This window comes from Hyla sarda, chromosome 6, assembly GCF_029499605.1.
Source record: "Hyla sarda isolate aHylSar1 chromosome 6, aHylSar1.hap1, whole genome shotgun sequence".
In the NCBI taxonomy this organism is placed as follows: Eukaryota; Metazoa; Chordata; class Amphibia; order Anura; family Hylidae; genus Hyla; species Hyla sarda.
Window position 1 is genome coordinate 278158172 of NC_079194.1, and position 21167 is coordinate 278179338.

General features: G+C 43.3%; 1 protein-coding gene across 12 annotated transcripts in view; it reads right to left on the reverse strand.

Annotated features, from left to right (window-relative positions):
- NRXN2 (neurexin 2) overlaps positions 1 to 21167 on the reverse strand; it is a gene marked incomplete at its 5' end in the record, with an annotated part of 790596 nt that overhangs the window by 523693 nt on the left and 245736 nt on the right. For all 12 annotated transcript variants that reach the window (XM_056527422.1, XM_056527430.1, XM_056527429.1 and 9 more), the window contains 2 exon segments: positions 10626 to 10643; positions 19303 to 20661. In XM_056527422.1, the coding sequence (XP_056383397.1) occupies positions 10626 to 10643; positions 19303 to 20044 (760 nt within the window).

Genomic DNA, 21167 nt, shown 5'->3' on the forward strand with positions numbered 1-21167 from the left:
CCAGTGGTTTTACTGTCCATTACTGTCCAAAAATAGCGGATATTATCTGATTAAAACTGAAAGAATTTATATACCATAATGCAAATGAAGCAAACACCGTTACCCTCCAATGTTTAAGCCGACCAAAACATGTTGACTCGATAGCATCTTTTAACTCTTTCGCATTGAAAAGTATCAACAGGAGTGTATAGGACTTCTACTTATCTATTCTTACGTGCAGGGCTACCATCAGGGCACTACTGGCGGTACTGCTGTCAGGGCCATGTGCCTAATGAAACATAAAAAGGGGCCCTTGCTGCTAGCTCTGCCCCCTTCCCCTGCATTGCTTGGTGGTCCAGATGGTTCAGCAGTACGGGGCCCTGAAAATTCTGATGGAAGTTCTGTGTATAAAACAGAACCAACCTGCGGGATCAGCTCTCTCTTTTCTCGACTCCCACAGGCAGGTGCATGATCCAGCTTCAAAAAGCAATGTTCACAAACAGAATGAACAGACATATCCAACATCTCAATGAGTCCATAGAAAAATTATCTTTATTAAAGAGGTTATTTATCTATATACCGTATATACTCGAGTATAAGCTGACCCGAATATAAGCCGAGGCCCCAAATTTCACCCCAAAAACCCAGGAAAAGTTATTGACTCGACTATAAGCCTAGGGTGGGAAATCCATCACCCCCCCCCCCCTGTCATCATCCAGAACTCTGTCATCATCCAGACCCCCGTCATTAACACCCCCCTCATCATCACCCTGTCATCATCCCCCCCTTCATCATCACCGCCTGTTATCATCATGCTGTCATCATCACCCTGTTGTCATCCCCCCTTCTTCATCATCACCCTGTCGTCATCCCCCCTTCTTCATCATCACCCTGTCGTCATCCCCCCTTCTTCATCATCACCCTGTCATCATCCCCCCTTTCATCATCACCCTGTCGACATCCCCCCCTTCATCATCACCCTGTTGTCATCCCCCCCCTTCATCATCACCCTGTCGTCATCCCCCCTCTTCATCATCACCCTGTCATCATCCTCCCCTTCATCATCACCGCCTGTCATCATCACCCCCCTTTCATCATCACCGCCTGTCATCATCACCGCCTGTCATCATACCCCCCATTCATCATCACCGCCTGTCATCATACCCCCCCTTCATCATCACCGCCTGTCAATCCCTCCATCAGTGGCCTTCAACCCGTGGACTTCCAGATGTTGCAAAACTAAAACTCCCAGCATGCCATCGGCTGTCCGAGCATACAGGGAGTTGTAGTTTTGAAACATCAGGATGTCCACAGGTTGAAGACCACTGCAGCCTTCGTCATCATCCAGACCCCCCTTTAGTTTTCTACTCACCTCCCCTCGGTGGGAAGGAAGGGTGAGCTGTTCCGGGCCATCTATGCTGCAGGGACCGTCCGGTGGGGAGGGTTAGTCGTTCCGGGCTGCCCCTCTCACCAGGAGGCCCTCTTCTCGGGCCAGCCCCGGACTAGTGACGTTGACTTGACAATGACGCACAGGGACATTCATGCACAGGGACGTCAGTCCCTGTGCGTCGACGTCAAGGCAACGTCACTAGTCCGGGGCCAGGCCCGAAGCGCCCAGAAGAGGGCCTCCCGGTGAAGATGGACAGCCCGGAACGACTAACCCTCCCCACCAGACGGTCCCTGCAGAATAGATGGCCCGGAACAGCTCACCCTTCCTTCCTAGAAAACTAAAGGGGGGTCTGGATGATGACGAAGGCCCGCAGTGGTCTTCAACCTGTGGACCTCCAGATGTTTCATAACTACAACTCCCAGCATGCCCGGGCATGCTGGGAGTTGTAGTCTTGCAACATCTGGAGGTCCGCAGGTTGAAGACCACTGAGAAGGGATTGACAGGCGGAGAGTTCACTCGAGTATAAGCCGAGGGGGGGGGGGGGGGGGGCGTTTTCAGCACGAAAAATTGTGCTGAAAAACTCGGCTTATACTCGAGTATTTAAGGTAATCCACATTGGTCATCAATATGAGATCAGCAGGGGTCCGACTCCCAGCACCTTCACTGGTCATCTGTTTGAAACAAATGATCGTCAGGGGTGCCGGGAGATGGACCTCCGCCAATCTTACATTGATGGCCTATTTGGAGGATTGGTCATCTATTTTAGAAGCAGGTTCACACGCATAGTTTTAAAGCATAAACAGCATAAGTTGAAACTGTTTACATGTTTAGAAACAAGCCCTTAGCCCTAGTTATGAAAGTTGGTAGATTTATTATGGACTTGGCCGAGTTAATGGATATCTCTGTTTCTATGCATCTTTTCTGATCTTCACACAGTCCAGTATTTGCTGTCGAGTGGGATCTTTTCCCACATACCCTAAACCTAAGCAAACATTCTACATTATTTAGCAAACAGTAAGTGAAATACTGCATTTAGAAGAGAAGTTGCTCAGCAGTAATGAAAGCAATTTTGGTGGATGGCTGCTAGACATTCTTCTGCCTAGCAAACACATTTCTACAATTATAACTAATGTTCTTGCAACTAATCATCCATACACTATTAGGATGCTTCAAAAACTGGATCTTTAATTTTGTAAAACAAACTTAAGGAAATGGAAACTTACAACATTACAGAGACTCATTTTTTAGCCCATGAAGTCCAACTTATAGTAGTTGCCAAAAAAAAGCCTCATATTTAAAGAAATATCATGAACCAAAACTTCTAAAAAGTTTTAGATTGCAGGGCGTCCGACAGCTGGGATCCCCACGATCTCCTGTAATCTCTCCAGGAACGGAATGTGTGTCGATCCCTGAATGAAACGGCAGCTGACATATAACTCTATGGGAAAGCAGAAGATAGCCGAACGGCTCTCACATAGAGATATAATGGAGCATGTCGGCTGCTGCTTCGTGCGGGGGTTGACACTTCCCATTCCAGGAGACAGCCAGGGCCCCATGCAGGAGATTGAGAAGGGTCCCATCAGTCGGGTCCCTCACAATCTAAAATGTATTCTCTATCCTGTGGATAGGGAATACGTTTTGTTCATGATATACAGTGATCCCTCAACTTAAAATGGCCTCAACATACAAAAGTTTCAACATACAATGGTCTGGAAGAACCGACCAATCAGAATTGGCATTTCATTGGTAAAACCCTTGTATTCCTAAAGTGTATGCACTGACTGGTGTCTGGTAGCGCCCCCTACAGTACAGGGAGGTATTACATGTTCTGTACTCTTTACCTGTATTCCTAAAGTGTATGCACTGACTGGTGTCTGGTAGCGCCCCCTACAGTACAGGGAGGTATTACATGTTCTGTACTACTCTTTACCTGTATTACTGAAGTGTATGCACTGACAGGTGTCTGGTAGCGCCCCCTACAGTACAGGGAGGTATTACATGTTCTGTACTACTCTTTACCTGTATTACTGAAGTGTATGCACTGACTGGTGTCTGGTAGCGCCCCCTACAGTACAGGCAGGTATTACATGTTCTGTACTCTTCACCTGTACCAGGGTTACCTGCTCCTTTGGACACTTTTTTAAGGACGTGTTCTGTACAGGACCCTGAGGAAGCTTCTGTCCTCTACATAGACCAGTGTTTCCCAGAGAGGGTGCCTCCAGCTGTTGCAAAACTACAACTCCCAGCATGCCCGGACAGCCTTCGGCTGTCCGGGCATGCTGGGAGTTGTAGTTTTGCAACAGCTGGAGGCACCCTGGTTGAGAAACACTGAGATAGACAGTTAATTACAGCTCCCAGCAGATCTTTTATATGTAAGGATTTGCTTTATCTATATTAGTTATCTACTTATTTTTCTTTAATCCTCACGTTTTCCTATTTTTGGAAGACATTTTGGTGGCGTCAGAACCAATTACCAGGTTTCCATAGAGTTATGGTCTCAACATACAATGGTTTCAACATACAATGGTCGTCCTGGAACCAATTAATATTGCAACTTGAGGGACCACTGTATCTCCTCCCTGACTTAAAGGCAAACTGAATAAAATACCCAGATCAATGTCCCATGTACGGTACTGACACATATAACTATCTACATATATAAGGTAGATTTCTGCATCGCACATTAATATGCTTGTGATTAGATCAGCAATTAATTTTTTTTCAAGCTCAATAACCCAAAATTTTGCTCAGTTCAGATATGTTTCTTATACATATCTGTATTGTATTGAGGCAAAACTATATTCTTACCAGGTGAACCTACACCTTTTTGAGGTATGAGGCTCTGTGCCACTGCAGCAGCTGCCTGACACTGGTTCCTAAAGTCATGAAGGACAGATGACCAGAATATCTGAACGCCATCAAATCCAAACTACTATCACAGAACCACCATTCATACAAAGACATCCCCTTTATCAGGTATGCTCTTAAAAGCAGATAACAAAATAGGTCCTATTTAAATAATACTAACACAATCACATAGTGTCAGACTGGAGTAAATAATTAACAGTAAAACATAAGGTTCATAAAGAATAGCATAATCCCTAGAACAAATATAGGGTGCCAATTGGTAACTACTATGCATCATCCAAATTGGGCCTGACCTCCCAATAACATTCCCAGAATGAAAACACACACACAATGAGTTTCACTCAATATCTCAATATACAGCCATAGGCCTGATCCCAACTTGTTTCCCCCAGCAATAAAGGGTCTTTCAAGGGACCAAATAACTGGGATAAGAAAGAGAGAACCCATGTTTTCTAATGCATAATGCTATAGATACAGGTACATAATACATTAGTGCCCAGAAGGAGTCGGTAAGAAAAAGAACTGGCCTACGCTTCAGCCACCCTGTTACGCCGAGCGCTCCGGGTCCCCGCTCCTCCCCGGAGCGCTCACGGCGTCTCTCTCCCTGCAGCGCCCCGGTCAGTCCCGCTGACCGGGAGCGCTGCACTGACATGGCCGTCGGGGATGCGATTCGCACAGCGGGACGCGCCCGCTCGCGAATCGCATCCCAAGTCACTTACCCGTCCCGGTCCCCTGCTGTCATGTGCTGGCGCGCGCGGCTCCGCTCTCTAGGGCGCGCGCGCGCCAGCTCTCTGAGACTTAAAGGGCCAGTGCACCAATGATTGGTGCCTGGCCCAATTAGCTTAATTGGCTTCCACCTGCTCCCAAACTATATCTGATCACTGCCCCTGCACTCCCCTGCCGGATCTTGTTGCCCTTGTGCCAGAGAAAGCCTTTCCTGAGTGTTCCTAGCCTGTGTTCCAGACCTCCTGCCGTTGCCCCTGACTACGATCCTTGCTGCCTGCCCTGACCTTCTGCTACGTCCGACCTTGCTCTTGCCTTATCCCTTGTACCATGCCTATCTCAGCAGTCAGAGAGGTTGAGCCGTTGCCGGTGGATACGACCTGGTTACTACCGCCGCAGCAAGACCATCCCGCTTTGCGGCGGGCTCTGGTGAAAACCAGTAGCTACTTAGAACCGGTCCACCGACACGGTCCTCGCCAAACCCTCTCTGACACAGAGGATCCACCTCCAGCCTGCCGAATCGTGACACACCCACACTTGATTCTGTTTGGATGCTGCAAAGGATGCCTATTCAAGTTTCACGTTTGCATCAAGTAGTGCTGCATTAGTACCTAATGGCATCCGGGTTCCTGGCATTACCTTTCTGTGTATATATAGCATCATACCTTAGAGGTCTCGGGTTCTCTTTTACATTTCCCAGTTATTTGGTCCCCTGATGAACCATTTCTTGCTAGGCGAAATGCGTTGGGATTGTACTTGTTGCTCTATTAGTGATAATGAGTGAGCCTCATTTTGCTTATTTATTTATTTTTGTTCTTTAGAGAAGTCAAGCCCAATTTGGATGGTAGCTAACAATTGGCTGCCTATGTTTGTTCTGGGGCTTGTGCTCTCCTTTATAATCCCTTCATTTTACGATTAATAATTTGCTCAAGCCTGACAGGGATTGTGTTGGTATTTAATAAATAGTATATATTTAGTTTTTTGCTTTTTTTTTTTTTAGAGCGTGCATGATAGAGGCTACTTTTAGTATAAACTACAGTTCTGTGATAGTGATCTCTTTCAGTGTCAGTTTTAAGCAGTATTATTTACTATTAAATTCATATTATTTAACATTTTTTCCTGCTTATTCAGACATTGATAGGCAGCCATCAATAACTATAGTTTAAAGCTATAGGAGCAGACCAAAAATTAAAAAAAAATTGTGCTGAGAAAGAACATGCACTGACATTAAAGTGGCATAAAATGGTTAAACAGTGTAATAAAATGAGCAGCATATATCCAAGTCTTGGCTTAACACTCACCGGCAGATCATTATGTCCAAAGTGATAATCTTACTGCCAATGATGCTAGTTAGACAGGCTTAAAGAGGTACCCCCCCCCCCAAACATCTTATCCCCTATCCAAAGAATAGGGAATAAGATGTCTGATTGCGGGGTCTGGCCACTGGGACCCCCATCGATCTCCAGCAAGGCACCCCAGTCATCCGATGCATGAAGCGGACTTTGCTCTTTGCCAGATGACAGGCGACCACAGCCATCATGCCCCCTCCTTTCATGTCTATGGAAGGAGGCGTGACAGCTATGTACTAACCGTCACAACTCCTTCCATAGGTATGAATGGAGGGAGTGTGAGGTGACGTCACAAACATGGAAGTTCCAAGTACCATGTTCAGAACGCCGCAATGCTGGCCCAGAGATCGTTGGGGAACCCCAGTGGCCGTACCACTCATGATTTTACATCTTATCCCTTTTGCTTTTGGATAGGGGATAAGATGTCTAGTGATGGAGTACCCCTTTAATTCACATTACCATAGGGTAGACACATAAGACATTACACAAGTGCAGCGGCTACAACCTACATATCACACAATTACATTGACCTAAACTATGTATGGTGAGATAACTTATTACATTCCGAAGATAAGTGTATATGACAATCGTCTTCACAATACAACTTAAACAAATACAGATGTCACACACTGAATATTGAGATACAGCAATGACAAATTGTTATGATGAACACAGTTATCTATTATGTGAGATGTGTAATTGGTTATTCATTACCGCTCCACATAGAGAACACAAGCAGCTGTTTTGCACTGTAAAAACCGACTTGAATAACATTCACGGGTATCTCGTACATAGAAGACGAACACAGCTATCTATCTACTATTACTGAAAGCCATCTCTTCCCGTGTGGACATGAACAACCATTTTTATTGTCCAAGGAAGAGCATATGAAAGTCACTGAAAATCTGACTCTTATCTGTAAAACACAGCATAGAGACGGCAAACAGAGAGACCCCAAGGGAGGTGAGGGAGTGAGGTGGAAAAGGGAGAGGAAGATCTGGTAAGCCATTGGGGTGTAGAGGAAAGAAGAATGGTTGAGGGCAATAAAAGTGCAGAGGCAGGATAGGAAGAAAGGAGGTTGTAATGAAATGGAAAGGAATAATAGGTCTTCACAAAGGTAGAAGATTATGGTGTAAATCCATTTATTTATTGATTTACCTCACTGCCTATCTGAAACAGCATAAGGAGCCTGCTATATGAGTATAGGGCACCAAAGGATGTCAAGATTTTACAATGTATGCAGATTGCTGCTGGTGTCCCAGTAAAAAACTACATATTCAACCTTAAAGGGGTACTCCCCCCAAGACATCTTATCCCCTATTGAAAGGATAGATGATAAGATGTCTGATCGCGGGACCCCCCTGATCTCTGGTGAGGCACCACAGTCATCCGGTGCACAGAGCGAACTCCGCTCCGTGCTGGATGATGAGCAACCACCCCCTCCTTTCATGTCTATGGGAGGAGTCGTGACAGCTGTCACGCGCCCTTCCCATAGAAATGAATGGAGGGGGCGTGATGTGACATCACAAACATGGAAGCCCAAGGCTTTCCATGTTCATAAATGCTGCATCGGCAGCTCAGAGACCGCCGGGGATTCCGGGGGTCCGGCTGCCGGGACCCACTGGGATCTCTGAGACGCCGATGTGGCGTTTACGAACACGGAAGCCTTAGGCTTCTGTGTTTGTTTCTATGGAATAGGGGATAACATGTCTATGGGCGGAGTACACATTTGAAGTCAGAAAGTCTCATATGTGACTCTTGAATCACTTAAGCTTTTTTATGCACAGTGGTAGGTTCCAGACCATACTTTATCCCTTTGGACCTGTCATTTGCTGCTTCCATTTATTTAAGATGTTGTACTGTATTATATAATAAAATGTTGCAGAAACTGAGTGGTTATAAAAGTACTTACAGGCAGGAAGTGAGTCAGTCTATGGCTAAAGCCACAGGCCTGCAGAGATCTCCTGTGCTGAGGAAGGGAAACAACTAGGTTGGAAGCAAAGATCGGTTCCTAAAGAAGTGGCCTAAAATTCAAAAGGCTTCACAGGAATGTAAAGAATGCTGACAGACATGCTAGTAAGACAATACGTTGCTGTGATGCTGCTGTCTCATGAACGTAAAGTGTGTTGGTGATTTTTAGGTTGTCATATATATGTTGTGTTTTGAGGTGGTGTTCCCTTTTCTGTATGAGCACATTGTTTGCCTAGTTAGTCACAAACTGGAGGGCCCTAATACTTGCCACCATCCTTGGTCTGCAGGGAGGAATGCCAGAGTTTGTTGGGTATGTAGAAGTTTGATGTTAATATGAGAGGTGTGATGTGTCACTGAAATACTTTGTATGGAGACAAATTAGAGTGTAAATAAAGGTTTTGCACCAAGGGAAAAAGATTAGATGGTCCATGTGTGGTGTCAAATTGACCTGGGAGTGGCTTGTGCAATTCGGATGAGCCTCCATAGGCTGAGCATCAGTGAATTTAAAGTCAGGCTGGATTTGTTCATCTGAGGAAACATTTGTGGCCTGGAGGGCAGTGGGGCTGGTCCATTGCAAGAAAAGTAACAGGCTAAAGAATATCTTTCCATTATGAAAGTGCCGGTGGACGGACTGGTTGTCCAGATAGCAGTGGTGAGGGTCTGTAATCACATCATACTAACTCACCATGTGTGCTTTAGGGGTTAAGAGGTGGTCCTGTCTGTTGATTTCATACAGGGCCCTGCAAAATTTTACTGGGAACTAAATCATGAACTGACTATGGAATTGGGATAGTCTTAGCCTAATGGGTTGTCGCTGAAGTGTCCTGACTAGAAAAATTTGTCAGGGTGTTAGAGACTTTTGTACAGGAATAGGATTGGGTGCTGCTAGACTATGCTAGACTATGTGGGGGTGCTACAACTGTGACTGGGACAGACTGTCGTGTAGCCTGGATAGTTTGGTCTGTAACATGGAGCCAAATTAGGTTAAGTTATGACTGCCTGAGTGGGTAGTAGTACATGTAGTTACATGGGCCTGCCTGGCATTAGACTGTTGAGAGTGGGTTGCAGAAAGTGTCGGTAACCCAGTACTATACTGGACGGTGTGGAGATGACACTGACCTGAGATACCTGTGGAGCTAACAGAGACCTGCAGAAAGCAATTCTTAAGCATGTTCAAGTCATGTGAAGAAATGTTCAACTACTAGATTGAACAGTAACCATTATGCATACTGTGACTGTAAGGGTTGTGTGAAAAGGAAACGTAAATCTTCTGTTTCACTGATACAAGACCTGATCACAAGTAATAAAAAAGAATTTCTGACGTAAAGGAAACCTGTCATCACTTTCATGTGGCTTGAACCATAAGTCATCAGGATGGTCCCCAGTGGCTTCTTCCTGCCCCGTCATTCTTGATGGATCAATCTCTCCCAATACCCAAACATGGAGAAATCTACTATTCTAGATTGGTGGGGCAAGGAGAAGCCACCAGGAATCTAACCAATGACACATAGTTCAGGTATCATGAGGGTGATGACAGGTTTCCTTTAAATTGTCTTTAATGGAGCGTAAAAGTACATGCCACATTTCTGCCTAGATACACCAATTCCTGGAAACAATAAGGGTCCCAGAAGTTGCTCCCCCAAAGACCAGACTCTTATGATCTATTTTGTTTTGTACAATATAACATATACATATCACTGCTTTGCATTTTGACGTTAGTACCATATTACGTATTCTATATGAAGACCCTTAGGCTAATCCATGATGAGTAGTCTTTGGCTGGATTGTAACCCTTTTTTCTGCTTCTTTCCAAAACTTCACTTTACTTGAGTTGAATTTGTCTCTCACATCGTGTTGCACCTTGTCTCTCATCTCTTCCACTGCATATTTTAACTTTATTCCATCTTGATACCCAATATGCTAATTTTATTCCCCTGAGTACTCTCTGTTCATTTCAGTGTTCTTGGTATCCGTCTTTCTCCATTCAACCACTTTTTTTTTTTCATTTTTCTGTCATGCTCATCCCTCCTTATTTCCCTTTCTCCTAAACATCTCTTGATTTCCAGTCCTGTGCTCTCCCATTAAAGTCTAATTAACATAATTTGCATAATGCTTGCTCATTATTATGTTCAGAGAAGTCAGGTGACAGGGAAAGCAAGATAATAGGGAGGGGGGTGAGCGGAGGAGAGAAGGGTGCTCGGTAGAGAAAGTGAATGGTTGGGAGAAGAACCGGAGAAATAGACGGGGAGGGGAGATAATGGAATTTACACAGTGATACCTAACCCTTTCCATCATAGATCCCTATGGAGTATCAAATGATATTATTTAAACAAGCAGCTACTCACCTTCTATCACACGATCCTCTGCATGAAAACGGGAGGAAAAAAAGACAAATATGACAATTACTAAAGGAGATAAGAGCAGAAAATCACAATGATAGAAAGACATAGAGAGCGCTGCTGCACATTTTTTTATTTTTATTTCCAATCTTGTCTATTATTCATTTTTTTCGCGTTCTCATTGTTCATTTCTGGATTGTACTTTTTGCAATGTTCTACAGAAAATATACGCACATCCCTTCTTCATCATTTCCTCTCCACTATGAGCTTTTCATACGCGCTCCATCCCTTTCTGTCTCTCAGTTCTGTTTTGCTGTTGTGACCTTCATCCTTCTCCTTGCCCCTGGACTACCACTACCCCAGGCTAATGTTCATCCAGCCAGCTGAGCCCCCTGGAGGAGCCCCCCTCCCTCCTCCATGGATATGAATAGACCAGTAGACCCCGGGCTGAGAGTCAGTGTCACTGCTGGTGACATCCACAAGGGACCACGAAGAGGGAGGGGGGGATTGTGAAAGTGATTGAGATGAAGGAAAACAGACAGTCTCTGTGGAAGAGAGGACTAAAAAGCAAGATGATGAAAGAGAAAAGAGAGTGCAACGTTGCACAGATAGATAGAGAGATAGAGAGGGTGATTGTTTACAAAAATAGAATTATGATCTGATAACGGGAGAAAGGAGGAGGGCTACCAGTTGAGCAGTTGCCTGACAGAACATACAATGGAACTGCGATAGCCAGCATGCTGAGAGCATTCACGTCTTCTCAATCCATCACGATTTCTTAGAGTTCTAAGATTTTACAGTTCTGGTGAAATTATTCCAAAGCCAGAGCTTCTACCTCAGCAGCTCGTGATAGTCTATATATATTTATCATAGCTGTTTAAGGGTCACATGGTATACATGTTACTTTAATAGACTTTTGACATGTTCTAGTCCTAGTGACATGTCATAAGTTCTGGACAGTCTTAGGCCACTTTCACACTACCATCATGTTCCAGCAAAATCTCCCGTCATGATCTTCCATAAAATATCCGTCAAAGAATCCCATTCATATCAATGGGATTTTTTTGACCATTCTTCATGATCAGTTATAGCCCATTATGACTAACGTCCGTTATTTTTGACGGGGCACATGCATACATTTTTGTACTGTCAAAAATAACGGTGGAATAACTGATGTTAAAATTTTAACATTAAAGTCTATGGGTGATGGATGTTCACAACAGGGGTTAAAATTAGCAGACAATAACGGATCATAACAGATAAAATAACGTTTCATGACAGATGGACGATGTCCGTTATTTTAACAGAATGTCCGTTAAAATAACAGCCATTGGTTATCCGTTATGATCTGTTGTGATCAGTTAATTCATGATCCACTATTGCTGAATAACAGGAGTCAAAAGGCAGGAACATGACGGCAGTGTGAAAGTAGCCTAAATCCAAAAGTATTTGTAATATCTTTAAAGTGATAGTTTGGAATTGCCAGAAGTCCCATATACTTGTATTGCAATGCATATGTATAATGTATGTGTATGGGATTTCCAAGCGGTTCCCTAGACTCTCACTTTAGCGTGGAGAACATAGTTGCTAGATTTTTGCGATGGGGTTCCTGCCAGTTGGCTCAAATGAGAGGTATCCTTAAAGGGTACTCAACTGGCCAGCGTTCGTAACTAAATGTTCTTTTCGCTGTTTTCGCGCTGGGTGGGTCGGCCACACCCCTTGTGATGTCACAGCCACGCCCCCTCTATGCAAGTCTAAGGAATGGGGCGTGACGACTGTCACGCCCCCTTCCTTAGACTTGCATTGAGAAGGCATGGCTGTGATGTCACGTGAGCCATGGCCGACCCCCGCAGCACGAAAACAGCGTTCAGAACATTTAGTTCCAAACGCTGGCCAGTGGAGTACCCCTTTAAGGATACCTCTCATTTGAGCCATCTGGCAGGAACCCCATCGCAAAAAATCCATCAACTCTGTTCTCCATGCTAAAGTAAGAGTCTAGAGAACTGCTTGGAAGTCCCATACACATTTATTACATAAACATTGCAATACAAGTTAATGGGACTTCTGGCAATTCCATATACCCTTCGCTTTAGCGGAAGAAACAAAGTTGCCAGGAATTTGCATCGGGAGACTTCCACCTAGCGTACCCTTTAAATGAGAAGGAAATTTGTAGCTTGAATAGAAGGAAATACACTGTATATGCTATTCATGATCCCTGAACGTCATATATGTTTTTGGTCCACAATTTTGGGCTGATTAATTTCTTAATATTTCTTTGTAGTAGTCAGAGCTTTAGGTTTTTGTTTTTTAGAATTCTAAATCACCTACGCAGACAAAGAAGTGAATGATATAATCCTGTCTGTCTGCATCTCCCCCCAGAGGGAGCTTAGGAGCTTAGCGCATACTGTGATATTGTCCCAAACATTACTGTTACTTAGAGCTTTGCGCTCCAGAGCCCTACTATCTTAAGTTCAGGACTGTCGCACAATATCACTGACAAATATGATCCTTCAGGTGTCTTAGCAGAGTGTTATGATACTTTGTCTCTTTATGATTTGTGATCATACCCTTCTGCCTCTCAGCTAGTATTGGTTAAGTCTGTGTTGTGCACTTTTGCATTGCAGCTTTACTTCTATTGGCTGCTTGTATGTGAGGTTATCTTAGGATGCTATATAAGCAGCTAGTTAACTCATTAGATGCCGAGTGTCAAGTGTGTTCAGTCTCTTCCTCTAGCTTTTTTTTTTTACTACCTGTGTATGACCTCACTCTGTTCTTAGATTCTTCTTTTCCCTTAACCCTTGGATTGTCTACACATTGACCTACTCCTACCTTTCCCTAGGGCTTTTAGCTATACTCCTTTTTCTGTGTGCTGGCCCTAATTTATGGCTCTGTCTAATTATGCCCCAGTCCTGTGGTCACATTCTAGTCCTGTTCTAGTATTGTCACTATATCTGCAGCTTAGAAGCAAGAAAGAAATGAGACTGAACTTGCCATCCAACGCCGTTTTATTCGGTCACATAAAGGTGCAGGTGGGTACGGTGGCGGAGGCAGGGGCAAACCAGAAAAGGCTGTTTCACATTAGACTGCACTTCTTCAAGGCGGTATAGCGGCTTGAAGAAGCGCAACCTAGCATGAAACAGCCTGTTCTGGTTTGCCCTGCCTCAGCCACCATACCCACCTGCACCTTTATATGACCAAATAAAACGGCATTGGATGGTAAGTTCAGTCTCATTGCTTTCTTGCTTCTAAGTTGTTACAGTTCTTTGTGGATATTGCACCTCTGGGACCAACTTTATTTTGGGAGACCCAGTCCTTTCCCCTGTCCTCAATACATATACCCTAGTCCTGCTAGTGCCGGGCCATCGCCTCTTATTGTCTTTTATGGTGACTGGAGAACACAATCTGGGGATACCCTGCAGCAAGACTCAAATTTCTGTTAGTGTGTTAAAGGGCAGAGTAGAACAACAAGCGGGCAGACCCCCTGCGATTTCTTGTCCGGCATTCTGGCTCTCCGCATAAAAAAAGTGGTGTCAATCTCAGCATGGAGTGATGGCTGACACACTCCCTCATTGCATCTGTAGGAGAGAGTTGGAGATACAGCCTTCAAGTATCTCCGAATGCAGAGACATGGAGGGGGCACGTTGACCACCTCTTCGTGAGGGTGTCGACAGTCTCCTTGCATGGAGTGCTGGGAGCCAAAGAGAACTGAGCCCCGGGCAGGAGATCTCAAGGTGCCCAAGTGGTCAGACTGTCACTATCAGACACTTATCCCTCATACTTTCGATGGAGGAAAAGTTGTCCTACACTGCAGTATTCCTTTAAGGGGAAATAAATTAGGGCTTAGACTTCGCACCCCTATCAGGATCCAATATCCTAGACTTTTGAAGTGTGAATAATACAGCATTATTGGGTTCCACATATGCAGTAAACTCATATGCTCCCCTAGTGTAAGCTCCAGGGAGCTAACATGCTATCATTTACCTCAATGTCCATGTGTAGAATTAGTAAATTGAGTTCTATCCTTTATGATTTTGAAAGAGTCTACCATAGTTAAATATTATGTAGTTTGGCTTTGATTGAGATTTTGCTTATGTGATGCCACCATGTGACAGAAGCTTGAGAACCTCTACCACCATTTCCAACCAATCATATAAAGATAATGTTTTTTCTGTAAGAATTTTTTTTAGGTTTCTGAAGTTAAGAAGAGGAAATGTATTGGTATAAGATATATGGACTTTATGAAGTTATGTTTGATCTCCAGGGTGTCAGGGAAACGAAAGTAGACATAAAAGCAGAAAAATGGTTACTATGAGATGTGAGCAGAACCCCTTTAAGTAAGGGTGAGTGAGGTATTTTTTTATCCTATATTTAACATTTATCTTCCATGCAACAAGGGAATCAATTATTTTTTTTTAAATAAAATATATAGGTAATAAGATGAAAATGTTGCAAATGTTTTGGTTGCATTCAGAAGCATTGCTAAATACACTGCTCAAAAAAATAAAGGGAACACTAAGATAACACATCCTAGATCTGAATGAATGAACTAATCATATGAAATACTTTCGTCTTCACATAGTTGAATGTGCTGACAACAAAATCACACAAAAATGATCAATGGAAATCAAATTTATCAACCCATGGAGGTCTGGATATGGAGTCAGACTCAAAATCAAACTTGAAAACCACACTACAGGCTGATCCAACTTTATGTAATGTCTTTAAAACAAGTCACAATGAGGTTCAGTAGTGTGTGTGGCCTCCACGTGCCCGTATGACCTCCCTACAATGCCTGGGCATGCTCCTGATGAGGTGGCGGATGGTCTCCTGAGGGATGTCCTCCCAGACCTGTACTAAAGCATCCGCCAACTCCTGGAAAGTCTGTGGTGCAACGTGGCGTTGGTGGATGGAGTGAGACATGATGTCCCAGATGTGCTCAATTTCATTCAGGTCTGGGGAACGGGCGGCCAGTCCATAGCATCAATGCCTTCCTTTTGAAGGAACTGTTGACACACTCCAGCTACATGATGTCTAGCATTGTTTTGCATTAGGAGGAACCCAGGGCCAACCGCACTAGCATATGGTCTCACAAGGGGTCTGAGGATCTCATCTAGTTACCTAATGGCAGTCAGGCTACCTCTGGCAAGCACTTGGAGGGTTGTGCGGCCCCCCCAAAGAAATGCCACCCCACCCCACACCATTACTGACCCACTGCCAAACCAGTCATGCTGGAGGATGTTGCAGGCAGCAGAATGTTCTCCACAGCATCTCCAGACTCTGTCATGTCTGTCACATGTGCTCAGTGTGAACCTGCTTTCATCTGTGAAGAGTAGAGGATGCCAGTGGCGAATTTGCCAATCTTGTTGTTCTCTTGCAAATGCCAAACATCATGCACGGTTTTGGGCTGTAAGCACAACCCCCACCTGTGGATGTCGGGCCCTCATACCACCCTCATGGAGTCTGTTTCTGACCGTTTGAGTAGACACATGCACATTTGTGGCCTGCTGGAGGTCATTTTGCAGGGCTCTGGCAGTGCTCCTCCTTGCACAAAGGCGGAGGTAGTGGTCCTGCTGCTGGGTTGTTGCCCTCCTACGGCCTCCTCCACGTCTCAAACTAATGTACTGGCCTGTCTCTTCGTAGTGCCTCCATGCTCTGGACACTACGCCGACAGACACAGCAAACCTTCTTGTCACAGCTCGCATTGATGTGCCATCCTGGATGAGCTGAACTACCGGAGCCATTTGTGTGGGTTGTAGACTCCGTCTCATGCTAGAGTGAAAGCACTGCCAGCATTCAAAAGTGACCAAAACATCAGCCAGGAAGCATAGGAACTGAGAAGTGGTCTGTGGTCACCATCTGCAGAACCACTCCTTTATTGGGGGTGTCTTGCTAATTCCCTATAATTTACACCTGTTGTATGTTCCATAGGCATGTGAAATTGATTGTCAATCAGTGTTGCTTCCTGAGTGGACAGTGTGATTTCACAGAAGTGTCATTGACTTGGAGTTACATTGTTTAAGTGTTCCCTTTATTTATTTATTTTTGAGCAGTGTATTTAAAAGATTGAAGGTCTGGTGACACACCTATCAGTGGTATAGCTATAGGGGTGCAGAGGTAGCAGTCACACCAGGGCTCTGGTGCCTAAGGAGGCCCAAAAGCATATCTTCCCATTAAGAAACGCGTATTATATTTGGCACATGGGGCCCTGTTTTAGATTTTGCATTGGGGCCCAGAAGCTCTGAGTTAAACCTTTGACACCTACTGTATATAACAAGGGATAGTTGCCATTTGTTACCAGTGCCTACATCTGCCACTAGCCAATACTCTACCCTGTATGCCAGCCACTACTCTACCCTGCCTTCTAAGTATATGTGGCAGCTGGTGTCTCTGCTTAAACATGCACATAAAAAAGAAAAAGATAGTGGCATGGCACGAGTCAGTACTTTTAGCTCAAGGAAAAATTGGCAACATACACCCAGAGCTTAAGTGAGTACACTTAACAATATTTGACGTCTTAAGTTCTCAAAAATTACAGAATCCAGCGTGCTGAATCCGGCTAAATTGTGCTCAGAAGTCCTAGGATGGCCTCTGCTGAGATGCAGTCATCGGGGTGGCGTGCCAATGATTATGGTCTTAACACAGGGAATTACATCCTTCCTCTAGAACACAAAAGCACATACAGTAGGACATAAAATAACAGACGACGACTGCCTATAAATAACAACAGGAGCAGATCTATCAAGGCCAAATGAAGAGTCTGCTCTTCTAAAGGTTAGCCGTGGAAACTGCAACAATGGAGCAAGTACAAAAATAACACATGATGCATGGAGCACGCTGGCATCCATTTTTTTAAATGTATTTTTCTATGTATTAGATGTTTCCTGCTCATTGTTGCAGGTCTAATGAGTAGATATAATGTGGAGTTTGGTTAATTTATGTAATAAATCTTTTCTTTCATGTTTTTCTCTGTTCTACAAATACAGATGACTAATGCCATCTTGGCAACATATGTGAGTGGGCTGGCAAACAAACCAGCTGCACTCAGTGGCATTAGGCAAGGTCATTTTCACACAGGTATATTACACATGCATTTTTAGCTTCTGTATAACAGCCTTGGATTGATCGCAGGTCTAATGAGAAATTTGAGGTCATCAGACCTGGAGTCAGAATGGGATTTGCAGCCATAATATGAATGCAAAAATAATAAGTCTGTGAAAACAACCTAAATCTACATTTTTGGACAATCATACCACTTTTGTTATCTCCTGCAGACATGGAGATGCAGTTTTTACCCAATTTTTAGGAATTTCCACATAGAGGTATATTGAACGTGTGCTGGGTAATAGGAAATGTGCTCAGAAACGAGTGCCTGCTGCTAACTGCAGCTGACACTCGCCAGAGAATACTTTAATCATCTCTGTTTAACCTTAATACTGTGGTCAATGGAGACTGTGACATGTTGTAGATTGTTAGCCTCTCAGGCAGCACCATAACTTTTTCTTTGTAACTTAATGCATTAATGCTTTTTGTTTTGTACTTGTTTTGTTTTATTGTTTTGTTTATGTTATGTATTTTCTCCCCTTTTACAGCTCATTTTAAAAACATTCTCTACTGACATTTTTAACAAAAACAGTCCCTACTGACTATATATGACTATATAAAAGAATATTTAATTTGAGTATTAAAAAGAAATGATATTATCACATGTGGAAAATGTAAAAACATTATTATATTATAAAATGATTCATCCCACACAGTGAATGCCTCCTCAGATTAAAAATAGATAAATACGGTCCCATCTACCCCAAAATGGTGCCAATAAAAAGCCCTCACCCCAGAAAAAAGCCCTAACATAGCTGCAAAGACAGGAAAATAAAATAAGCTTTGAATCATAATACATATTTTTTGGGGGAACATTAAAATATAAAATGTATATAAAACTGGTATTTATGTAATCATACTAACCCAGTGAATAAAACTAACACTTGTTTTTACTACAAAATAGCTTTTTTCCCCTTTCAACTCTGCATTACAAGCTCCCATATGGCAACGTCAAAGGAAGAACAAAAATGATGATTACGCTTAGGAAGAAAAGATAAAAATACAAAATTCAGAACAAAGTTCTTAATCGTACAGATGGAATTTTAATGGATTTTACTTCTATTGGAATCGCTCTGCTGGCTGTTTTCAGGTTAGGAGACTATTGTACTGACTCGCAGCCATGCATTTGTGTCCACGCTTTACTAACAGGTGGGCTGGCATTTTTCTAATGTTTTATTCCATCTGAAATGAAATGACTGCTGAAAATAATACTCATGATTGGTAAAATAAATAATCTTGGACAATACCGTCCCTGACATATACTGATGAAATGTAGAAATTACATCAGTCAATATTATTCTTTATAACTAAAATTATCTGATTTTATGATAAAAATCTGAATATCATTCTTAACATTCATGAAAGTATAAAAGGGAAATTCAAAGAATATTTTATTTGAATATATTGATTGGTACAGTTCATTAATAAAACATCTTAATACACTTTGCCTGTTCAACTTACAGGTCATTTATGTCATGTTTTTTTTTTCTAGCATTTTGCTTTATTGCAGGTAATAAAGAAGACTCAGTGACAAACTATCCAATAAAAAAGGTCAACAAATCAACAGGGACACAAAACCCACCTTCAGAGCAATTTTCTCCATGGTATCCAGTGTCCCGACAGTCACATCGTACATCCCCCTCCACATCATCTCTACATCTTCCTCCATTGAGACATGGGTTTGTTCCTTTGCATGACTGGACCCTCTCCCGATCTTCCCCCCTCTCCTCCTCTTCTTCTGTGCCTCCTACTCCTTGGCTGGCCAACAGCTGAGCTGGCCTTCCCCCTAACCTAAGACCTTCTATTTCACCATGAAAAGGTGGCTCATATTTGGCCCCACCCAAAGTTAAAGCTGAAAGACGTAAGTCAGATGGGAGACCACCAACAAAAAGGTCACTGCGAAGAACCATTTCTCTTCGCTTTGAGCGTACTTCGGCTGCTCCTCTTTCTCCATCTACAGCCAACCAGCCTTCCCGGCCATTACCCCCAATTACTATACCATGCCAGAGCCCATCTGACACCACCCGAGGTAAACGTACAACTGCAGGTTCTGAACAAGAGATAGAGAACCTCAATCGTGGTCTTCCTCCATCAAGAGCTAACTCAAGGAAATCACAGTCCCCTTCATCATCTTGATAAAGGAGGAGGCCACGGCTGGCATTCGTTCGAAGCCGAAAAGTGAGGTCGTCTCCCCATCCTCCATTACCGCTTGCTAAAGTAGGACGAGAGTAACGGACCCATTGACCAGGGGCCCCATAGAATTGTAGGGAGAAGGTACATAGGGGAAGGGAGAGGAGGGAAGACAGGCAAAGAAAGGACCACATGGAGAGTGAATGAAGAGGAACTAAAAGTGAGAATATAGAGGAGGTGGAAAATAAGGCTCGGGCATGAGTACAAAGATTATTTAAAACAAAGCCATTGTGCTTGTAAAGGAAGACAACAATTATTTAAAAAAAAAAAATTATGCAAAAGGGGGAAATTATAGTATTAGAAGGGTTAATGAAAGTATAAGGAGAGTTACAAAATCCAGATAAGAAGAACAATAATATATAAAAACATAAAAGGTAATAAAAGAATAAGGAGCAAAATGAGGGAATATAAAATTGTAGATAAAGGGAAAAAGGAGATAAGGAAGGGAAAGGTTTTGAGGGAAGGATGGAAGGGGAAAAAGGGGGGTACTTATCTTTACATTCCCGTCCTTACTGTTGTCCTATGGGAAAATATAGGTGCAGTCTGATGGCCCTAATAACTGAGAACCCCCCTCCTCTCTTACATCAGCTCAATATTATTCCTACTGTACTGTATGTATTTATTTGCCAACCTAACAAACAGAATGCCCCCCTTTTTTCTTCTCTTTCTGATAGTCTCTAGAAATGAAATGTCTCATCGAGATAGGAGCGCTGTTAGGATGATGTCTCAGGCACAGTGGTGTTCTTGACTGCTGCAAAAAGAGAGAGAAAGAATGGTTATTAAAAAAAAATATGCGCAATGGGTTACACAAATTTCATTTTTTAAGTCAAAGATTTTGTGAATTCAATGGTACCCCATGAACTATGATACAATTCAGTATACAGTATGCAGGGGCACATCTGAGGCAAGTGGATGGGGGTGCTGTGGGAAGCAAATGTGCATTCTGATGCAGAATTATGAGAAGGAACTGGAATTACCGATACTGCATTTAGTGTAGCAGCTAACAGCTTTAGCTAGCAAATAGCCAACGTGCTCTCATTTTAGTTAATCCTTGATTGACATTTGCAAAGAATTATGGTTCATGTAGTCTTGGGTTGTTGCTGAAATGCAATGCTGTTTTTTTTCACTCCTTTTCTTCCACTGGGAATAACCCCTCCCATGACACACGCACGGAAAAAAAAAAATCCTACATTAATTCCCATCCATCCTTCTCACCCCCCTCCGTGATCTCTCTTTAAGTAACTGACAGAAAAGTAA